The 9,577-nt window shown below is 57.7% G+C and overlaps 1 protein-coding gene across 1 annotated transcript; it reads right to left on the bottom strand.

The window, feature by feature from the left end:
* Positions 1 to 1,838: 1,838 nt before the first annotated feature.
* FMOD (fibromodulin) lies at positions 1,839 to 8,738 on the bottom strand. Its single transcript, XM_050911371.1, has 3 exons — positions 8,564 to 8,738; positions 5,206 to 6,216; positions 1,839 to 3,143 (listed from the first exon to the last, which is right to left on the bottom strand). Exons 2-3 carry the CDS (start codon positions 6,194 to 6,196, stop codon positions 2,992 to 2,994), a joined length of 1,143 nt encoding a protein of 380 aa, XP_050767328.1. The 5' UTR covers positions 6,197 to 6,216; positions 8,564 to 8,738; the 3' UTR covers positions 1,839 to 2,991.
* Between the last annotated feature and the right edge of the window lie 839 nt (positions 8,739 to 9,577).

Raw genomic sequence — 9,577 nt, 5'->3', positions numbered from 1 at the left:
AGGGCAGTGGGTTGCACTGACCCTCTGCCCCCTCACCTCCACCCCTGCGGGATGCAGAGCCGATGCCCCAGATGGTGTAAATCAGCAATCTCCAGCGCCCTGCGGGGATAAAGCAGCTGCTGGAAGCAGCATTGGGTGGCTGCTTCTCCTGGGTTTTGCTCTGCTGCCACCAGACCCTGCTGCCAGGTTCCCCCCTGAGGTGATGGGCTGGGGCCTCCCTACAAACACCCCTGGACCCCCAGCCCCTTCGGCTCCTGCAGGCTGGTGTAGATTTGGGAAGGAGTGTGGATGCTCCGAGGCAAAAACCTGACCCGGGAACAAAGAGTGGTGTGTGCTGGTGCCTGGGCAGCTCCCGAGCATGGGGAGGAGGATGGTGCTTGGCTGCTTTGTAGATGGATCCTGCAAACATCCTGCCCTGCTGCTTTTGAAGAGCATGGAGACCTGGCATGGGCGCAGGTCCTTGTAGTCCGGTCCCTGTCCCCCTCCCACCTGGCCTGCTGGATGCTGCCACAGGGAAGGAGGAGGATGATGGGCTGTGGCATCTGTCCTGGGGGCTGATGGCAGAAAGATCCGAGCTGGTCCCAGATGCCAACAGGCACCTGCATCAGAGCTGACCGGCTGCACGTGCACGGGGGTCTGGAGCATCCTCGCTTTCTGCAGAGCCCACTCCCCCCATGCTGCCCCACTGCCACCCCTGGAAGGAGCCCAGCACAAGCATTGCTTGCCTCTTGCTATCTCAGAAGCAGGGTCAGGTTTGCCTCCCTCTGAGCCCTTTTTTCCCCGGGGGGAGCTGGGTTTCACCCCATGTCTCAGCCCAGCCTTGCCAAAGCAAGTACTGACTGTGGCGGGCACCCCTGGGTGCAGGGCAGCTCCCGAACCTGGGTGCTGCTCTTTGGGGACATGGCCTTGGGGAGGGAAAGCCAGGGCCAGCCTGGACAGGGCCACATGTGACAGGCAACGCCGACATCTAGTGACAGCCCTGGGGTCCTCGGCCAGCTGGGTGTGCAGTGGGATCCCCTCGGTTCGGGGTCCCTGGTCCTGGTGCCTCCGGGAGGATTTGCATCTCCGCAGGGAATGGGGTTTGGCTGTGGGGAGGCTGCGATGAGGATGTGCGTGTCCCTCTGCTGTCCTGGGACATCGGAGCGGATGGGGAAGTGGGTGGCCGGAGGGGATGGAGCGGGGTCTTCTCGCCTCTGCTCCTGCCTGGCTTCTGCAAGAGCCTTGGCTGGAGTTGGGGGGACTGCCCCTGGCCGGGGCCAGGGACCAGGGCTGTTTGGGGAAACCCACCTCCTGCACCCCACGGAGCGCCCGCAGGCTCTGCCTCCCCGGCTGGCACCAACCCAGAGCCGAGCGAGCCCCGGGTGTGCAGAGGAGAGGCTCGCCGGCTGGGAAGTGGCACTTTCTGTGCAACTCCGGATCTGTAAAAATCCTGCCCATGTGAAATTTTTTTTAAGCATCCTCCAGCTTAGCTGTTAAAAATAAGCGGGGCTGAAGACTGGAGAACATGAAAGCATCCGGAAAATAACGACCAGAAGTACTGTGCCAGTGGCACCGCCATCCCTTCCCTCTCCCAACTGACACTTTTCCATGTGGTTTTTTTTTCCTTCTGTAAACGTCCTTGCATGGACCCCATCTGGGAAGCGCTGGAGCGGCAGCTCCTCGGTGCGGGAAGGCGGCGTACGCACATGTCGTGTCTGGTACAACCACTAGACGGCAAATCCAGCCCGGATTATGTCTGCAGAAAGATCTGGGCTGCAAGAGGGGAGGTTACAGTGCTCCGAGCAGCCCAGATGCTCAGACCCTGGTCTCTGCATTTGGGATTCCTCAGACACGCTTCGTGCAGTTACAGAAAGGGCTTTATTCGTCGGTATGATATCTACAGTTCATGCGTCGGTGATAGTACAGGTTTTTTTGGGTTTTTGTTTCTATAGTGTTAGCATGCAGTTTAAATGCGGAGGGTCTGGATGACCTCTTCAGCTTTGCAGGTCATCTCCAAAGCTCAGCTGCCCCTTTGGTTCTCAAACTAAACCGTCCAAGGAACCAAGCTGGGTGTTTTTGGCGAATTCAAACGTGCTGCAGATGCACATGTCACTGTGATTTGTTTTTTTGTTTTTTTTTAAATTGGGAGACCCCGGTTGCCTGGGCAGGGAGGGAGCTCGGAGCCAAGCTGGTGGGTGGGATGGAGCTGGGCGTGTGGGGGCTCCCCAGGCAGCCGGGGGTGACAGCACCAGGAACTGCCCCATCCCTCACCCCCGGTCCTGCCCTGAACCAGTGGTCTGGGAAGATGATGTGAGACCCCCCCCCTCGGCCATGGCCCGCGAACAGGCTGTTTCTCAGGCTGTTTCTCTCTAACCTCAGCAGCTGGCAGCCGCTCACAGCGGCAGGAAAGGTTTCTCTCCTTTATCTCCGGAGCAGAAGACTGGTGGAAGGGGAAAAAATGGAGGGGAAAGAGTGGGTTTGCTCTTCCCCATCCTAGACTGAGGGATGCTGGCAGCTGGGAAATCTTTAACCCTTTACTCATGTAGCTCCCAGCCTCCCAGATGCTCCTCCCAGTGACCACTGGCACCTGGCTCAGGGTGAGTCATTTTAGATCTGCTGGTTCTGCAGGACCCACACCTGAATCCCTCCCTGCTGGGGTCGGATGCTCAGTGCCGTATTTTGGAGGTGGGATGAGCTCTCCCCCATCCCTGCTGCATCCCACCCAAACCAGGGGAGAAGGTGAATGGGGGTGCAGCGCTTTGGGGGGGGGGTGGCTGCGGTGGGGTCAGAGGGGGAATGGTGCCGGGACCTGTCCCACCCTGTGTGGCCGGAGAGCTGGGAAGAGGGAGCGTTTGGGGAAGAACGGCTCCTGCCCACCCGCGTGGGCTGGTGTTGGAGTACCCTTATTGCACTATTGCGGAAGCCAAGTCAAACTCTCAAGCTGCATTAAAATGGGAGTGAGTGTCTCCCCAGGAACGGGGGAGCCAAGTCCTGAGGATGGGGGGGGCCAGGTTAGATCTCGATGACCGTGGCACGCCGCAGGCACAGCGGGGCGTCGGGGGGCACCGCGTTTCGCTTGATCTCGTTCCCGTCGAGCCGCAGGACCTGCAGCCTGGAGTAGTTCATCACGTCCACCACGGTGCAGAAGCTGCTGATGGAGAACTCTGTGGGGGGAGAGGAGACGGAGAGCTGAGCATTGGCTTTGGCCCCAGCTCTAACCTTCGTGATGCGACTGATCTTCGGGGAGCGATGTGAGAAATGTCAAGGGGGGCTGCTCTGGAGATGGGTCTGAGGGTACCGACCTCTGAGAGCTGGTTTATGTTAAGGTGGGCAGGAAAAAAATGAAAGCACCCTCAAATCACCAATTATTCCTGCAAATTTGGACTTGACACCTTCTGCTCTTAAGCTAAAAGAGTAACTGATGCTCCTAGCTGCAGTCAGAAGGAGCCTGTGAGTTTCTGCTTATTCAAGGGTTTGGAAGCGGTGGCAGCGCCTGCCGTCTGCTGCCTTTGCCCAGCCTGGCTGAAGCGCTTGTAGGAAAAAAGCCGGGTGGAGTCAGAGGAAAAACATGGCTTTTTATCGGGAATTGCCTTTGCAACTGCTCTCGTGAGGCTTCATACGCTGCAGCCTCCAGCCCCTGGACTCCCCCCGGCCACCATGGGACCACCCAGGCGGCGTGTCCAAGAGGGAGGACATCCCTGTCCCATCCCATGCCTCTCCGTTCATCTGCCACCCGCTGCTGCCAGCACCAGGCAGGGAAACTCCAGCCCAGCCCAGGCTGGGTTTGGAGGGAGGAAATGGAGCAAACTCCAAAAATTTTGTGCAGGATTTGGGAGAGAAGCGACCGACTAGAGGGCAGCAAAGCTCCGGGCCAGGATGCTGCTGGGGAAGGCAGCGGGGTGCTGGGGGACCCCTGCACCCACAGGCCGGGGGCTTGGGGGGCTGCAAGCCCTGCAGTAAGTGGGGACCTCCCGGTGTGGCTGGAGGGGCACGACCCCAGCCCTGATGCCCCATGGGGAGGGATGTGCCCCCCAAAGAAGTTGGTGCTGTATGCCCGGACCTGCAGCCCCTCGCTCCTGGGGATGCTTTAAAGGTCAGCAGCAAAACCTGCAGCTGGAGGAAAAACTGCTGTAAAGCCCGAACGGCTCCGCAGCGGTTTCATGGCATTTGTGGGCAGACGTTAACAGCTACAAATTTTGAAAGCAAACATTTGGGAATCTGTTCTTGGTTTTGTGTTTCTGTCGGTTCCCCGGTGCGGGGTTGTGTGTTTCCTCTGCGACAGCGGATGGCTGCACTGACACATCCCCGTCCCCATCCCAGGCTTGCTCAGGGGCTCCAGCACTGCTCCAGGAGGGTCCTGCCCTCGGGGCCTGGCAGGTGAGAGGAGCAAGCCTGGATTTTTCCAGGAGATTGCTTGTGGTTTGGTTTTTTTTTTTTTCCCCTAGCTTATTTTTATAAATAGCAGCCCCAGAACAATCTGTTCCTTTTATTTATTTGTGTATTAAGTGGAGTGAATTTTAGTCCTGGCAGAAGATGCTGTGTTGATGGCTCTAATAACTAAGAGCTCCCGTCTGTCCCAGCCCCAGCAAGGATGTGTCCCTTGGCTGCAGACCACAAAGCTTGGGGGGCTTTGGGTGCCCGGGCTGTGCCAGCGCCCTGCGAGGCGGGGAGGGAGGTGAGCAGAAGGGGCTGGAGAAGGGAGCTGCACTGGCCCCGAGCGCTGCAGACCGCCAGGCACCGCAGGGTATGTCCCTGTCCCCTGCATTAGCACTGGCCAGGGTGACGTGCGTTCCCATGTGCAGTGGCTGTGGGGACCCACCACCTCTGTCCACTCAGCCTATGGGCAATGCCGGACTAAAGCCGTAGTCCCCTCCCCAGGTTGTGCATCAGCTTCTACCCACAGCTGGTTTCTGGCATCTCTAACCAAGAAGATGCTCAGGCTTCTGCTAAATGCTCAGTAAAACCAGTGCAATGGCTCCGTGGATCACACAGGAACATTCAGAGCTGGGAGCCTCTCAGCTCCAGGCGCGTTGGGACACAACGGGGCCCATTCCTGCCTTGCTGAGGGCCACCTAGAAGTCCCCCAAATTCCAGCTTTCTGCTCAAACCATTACCCCAAGTAGTCTCCCACAGGGAGGCAGCGGTTCTGCATCCCCATCTCCCCATCCCTCTATTGCACCACCATCCCCTGCACCAGTGTGCTTTGGTTGACGCGTTTCTGCTCACCGTTGATTTGGTTCCCTTGAAGGTAGAGGTTCTCAAGGTTGGTGCTGACCCGGGGGATCTTCTGGAGCCTGTTGTAAGAGAGGTCCAGCTCAAGGATGCTGCTGCTGTTGAAAGTGTTGGTAGAGAGACCTTGATTTGTCAGGCTGTTGTGGGACATCCGTACATAGAGCAGCTTGGGAGAGACCTTGAAATAGTCATCAGGGATGGTGTTGATGTAGTTGTACTCTAGGTAGAGCTGTTCCAAAGCCATTGGGAGCCCATCAGGGACTTTCCTGAGGTGGTTGTAGCTCAGATCAGCAAGGATCAAGGACTTGAGCCCTTTGAGGGATGCTCCCATCTCAAAAATGTAGTTGTGGCTGAGGTACAAAGCTGTGAGGTTCTCCAGACCCTCCAGAGCGTTGGAGGGGACCTTGGAGATCTGATTGTAAGACAAGTGGAGCTCTCTCAGGGACCGGGGCAAGGGGCTGGGCATCTTGGTTAGGTTGTTGTTGTTCATGTACAACCTCTCCAGGCTTTTGAGCTTGGCAAAGACCCTCTTGCCCATCTTCTCACTGGAGATCTGGTTGTTGTGCAATGCGAGCCATTCCAGCTCCGTGGCATTGTCAAAAGCCCCCTCTTGGATGGCAGTGATCTGGTTGTTCTGGAAGTAGACGTATTTCATCCGGGAAGGCACGAAGGGCAGGTACCTCAGGTTACGGGTGTCACAGTACATGGCTGACGAGAAATTAGGGGGGCAATCACACTCTTGGGGACATTGCCAGGAAGGGGCTTGCTGAGGTTCAGGGCCGGGCTCTGCCTCTGTGTCCGGAGCTGGGAGGTAAGAGTACACGTAAGGGGTGTTCTCATCCTCGTAGTAGGGCATGTAGTTATAGGAGGACATACGGGACTGCCGCATGTAGTACTGTAACCAAGCCATGTCTTCTTCTTCATTGTACTGGCCCAGGGAGGTTCCGCAGAGCCCAGCGATGATCAGGATGGTGGCCCAACGCATGGTGCTGATGCTGGAGGGACCTGGGTGGGGGAGAAATGGGGAGGAAACCATCAGCAGTGTCAGGTCTGATGTAAGGGCTAGAGGCAGGCGAGCTGCACCCCGTGGCCTGGGAAGCCAGCTGGGTTGGATGTGGGGTTGGTGGCACTTGGCAGCAGAGCTGGAGAACCAGGGGACCTGAGTGAATCCTACCCCAAAAAATGCTGCTGCAGACATGTCCCCTGTTTGCAGTTACCTGATCTTCCCCCTTTTCATCTCAGGCCTGCTAGAAACCTCCATCCCAGTGGATATTTGCTTGCAAAATCTTTACTTATGGATATTTCTGTTACAACTGAGTAGAGGACGGAGATATGGGGCACATGGTCTGAATTTGTGTAAGGTCACGCAGCTCTGCTCCGAGATGCCCGGGATTTGCCTGCGCTGGCTGTGCACGGGAGGGAGGAGAAAGGACTCTGCCACTCTCCGGCCAAGTAGAGGAGAACAGTAGCTGCGAGAACAGGTTGATGGAGCTCAAGGCATGTTTCGATGGAGCTATATTTATGCTACACTCGCTGGCGACATGATTCGCTGTGGGTTTCATCCAGCTCTCCCTTCCCCCACAGAAATGCAGGATGCTCATGCTGCTCGGGACTGATGTAAAGCCTGGTAAACAACTTCTGGCTTATTTTTGAAATTAAACCACTTTCAAGCTTAGATTTCCTGAGCTCAGCCCCGACGCAAAAAGGGGCAGCATCCACCGGCCCCTCGAGGCCAGTGTGACCAGGGAGAGAAGGAGCCATCACCAGACCTGGTGCTTGGACCCTGCTTGTGAAATTCAGCCTGCCGAGGGCTGATGTCCAGAAGAGAGCAGGGCTGAGGGCTTGGAGCAAGGCAAACCTGTCCCGAGCCCCTTGGCTTGCCGTGGGCTTTGCAGCCACCCCGTGCTGTGCCCAGGGCAGTGTGCTGGCACACCACGGTGCTGCTGGCAGGAGGACTCCAGCTACAGCCGTTCATCCTGACTCCTCGTCTCGGTGCTAAAGGAGTACGCAGAGCGGCCTGGAGCGAGGCAGCTTGAAATGCCTCCAGGAAATACGCGGAGCCACGCTGTTCCGAGAGGGAGAGGAGCCTGCTGGCTCCTATATACGTGGCTGAGAGCGCAGAGCTGTGGGGCTGCCGGTGCGTGGCTGCCAGCTCTGCTCCAGCATGGGCAATGTGCAAGCGTGGGCCAGCGTCCCTCCTCGCCGTGGCAGGGGGTGGCTGTGGGGTCGCCCGATGAAACCTCGCCGCGTCCTCACCCTGCAGCGAGGAGGGGACGTCTCGCCCGGCAGACAAAGAGGGCACAGTTTGCTCCGAGGCAGCGGCTGCCCTGCCACCGAGGCACCCTGGCAGACTGCTCGCGCTGGAAGAAAAGAGGAATTGAGGCGGCGGCGGGCAGGCATGGCTCCCTCACTTTCTCCTTCTCTCCCTCCTTCCCCCTCCGCGTGCTCCTGCAGCTGAGGGGCAGATGAGACGTGGTTCTCCGAGATGCTGTGTGCAACAGGGGAGCTTGGCAGTCACAAAGTCATTTCTTCTCCTCCTCCCTCCTGCTCCAGGGCATTCTGCCTGCTGAAATACCAGAGCCGCCCTGCTCTGCGCAGGGGCTCCTCCACCCATGCAGAGCCGCTTGGCAGCGCCTTCCCAAGGGGCCCCTCTGTGTGGGGCAGGACCGATCCATGGGGTCCCTCCACCTTTTCTAGTGCCCCCCTTCAACATACTGGTAATCCTGGAGCCTGTCCTCAGCAGGCTCCCCGCTTCATTTGAAGGTTGCTTCTCCCTTCCCCAGTGGGCTTCAGCCCCATTTTAGGGGTGGGATTTGAGCTGAGCGTGCCGGCCACGAGATCCATGTCATCTCCGGGTCCCCACACTCCTGTGCCAGAGGCTGCTGGGCTAATGGGACCAAGTCCTCACCCCGAGAGGGAGCAGGTTTTGGAGAAAAGAAAGGGTTTTCATGGTCTGTGGTCAACCACAGACTCTGCCCATCGCCCCCCATCACAGCTGTGCCAGGCATGAAACCAGCTCCCCCTTCCCCTGCACCCCGGCAGACGGGACGGGCAGAGCTGTGCCGGACAGAGGGGCAGTGAGCAGGCACTGCCTGCATCTGGGTGTCGATGGCTGTAGGTGGCCAGCTCCCGGCCAAGTGGGCAAGGAGCTGCCAGAGGGGCAAGAGATGTGGGTAGCAGGAGAGGGCTTCCCCGCCGCGGTGGCTTGGGAGCGCTGGCGTTCGAGCTGTGCCACCCGTGTCGCTGGCATGTGCTTCGTGTGGCAGCTGCCCGCCCGCCGAGGCAAGGGTATGGAAATCAGGCTTCAAAAAAAAAAAAAAAAAAATCATAATAAATATAGAGAAGGACTTACCAAGCTAAAAGCCTCCTTTCCAAAGCCTCGTTGCTCTTCTCTGGGATCTCCCGTGTGTCAAGCAGCATGTGAGTGTGTCTCCTGATTTGCAAAGGCTGGTGCCCGCCCTAGATCCCAGATCAAATATTGTGCTTGCAGGTCACGGGCTCCGCAGGTTTTTTGGGGAGTGACCTCCCAGCAGCAGCCAGTTTGCAGGAGAGACTGAAGAGACCCTAATGCTGCCTGGCGTTATAAATAACCTGCTTTTTCTTTCCTCCCTCTCTCTCTCTCTCTCTCTCCCGTCTTTTCTCATAGGAGTGTTGGCACTTTTCAGGCTCTCTCTGTTTAACGAGTTAGTGGAATCGGGGATGTTGTTTTTAAAAGGGCTGTTGTTAGGTCTCCTGTGTTTCTCATCAGGAAGCAATGAGGAGGCCTCTGACCACATTAAAAAATATCTGATTTTGAGGCGCTGAGGATGTGATTCTTAGGGAGAAGTGAGAAATTATCTTTAACTTTTGTAGTACCAGGAGAAGAGATGTTAATGCCTGCTCTGACTGCAGCCTGGACTTCTTCCCCAGGAAGCCTCAGTTTATGCAGTCCTGCTATTAAATATTTAGGATAAACATTTCCATGAACGATAAGGCTGCAGCATCCAAGGTAAATAAATTGCCTACCAAAGGGCCACTGTGACAGCAGGAATTTGTCTTCAGCTTGGCGGGAGATGCCAAGCTGGCATTTCTGCTGACTGTGCCCATCTGCCCGGGATGGGGGGTGTCCCCCACCCTGCCCCGAGGCTGACCCGGGGGTGGGTGCAGGGGGACGGGGCAGGGGAGCGGGTACCGAGGGTGACGCGTGGTTGGGCAGAGATGTGAGAGCTCGCAGCTCTCCCTGCCACAAGCCTCATCCCCTCCCAGTGCCAGCCTTGCCCTGGGGGGGTCCTGCAAAGTGGGGGAGCGGTGGGCGCTGTTGCAGCCCCCCCCCATCTCCATCCTGGCTCTCTGTGCAATTCAGCTTTGGAGACAGCTCTTCCAGGGC

This window comes from Gymnogyps californianus, chromosome 27, assembly GCF_018139145.2.
Source record: "Gymnogyps californianus isolate 813 chromosome 27, ASM1813914v2, whole genome shotgun sequence".
NCBI classification, from domain to species: domain Eukaryota; kingdom Metazoa; phylum Chordata; class Aves; order Accipitriformes; family Cathartidae; genus Gymnogyps; species Gymnogyps californianus.
Note: the sequence above shows the minus strand (reverse complement) of the source record. Positions and strands in the feature narration are given on the sequence as shown.

What these genes read in the sequence shown, in the direction of transcription:
- FMOD (XM_050911371.1), bottom strand. Translation starts at nt 6,196, where the DNA reads ATGCGTTGGGCCACCATCCTGATCATCGCTGGGCTCTGCGGAACCTCC. An exon ending in TCAAGGGAACCAAATCAACG is followed by an intron (nt 3,144 to 5,205) that starts GTGAGCAGAAAC and finishes CTCCCCCCACAG; the next exon opens with AGTTCTCCATCAGCAGCTTC.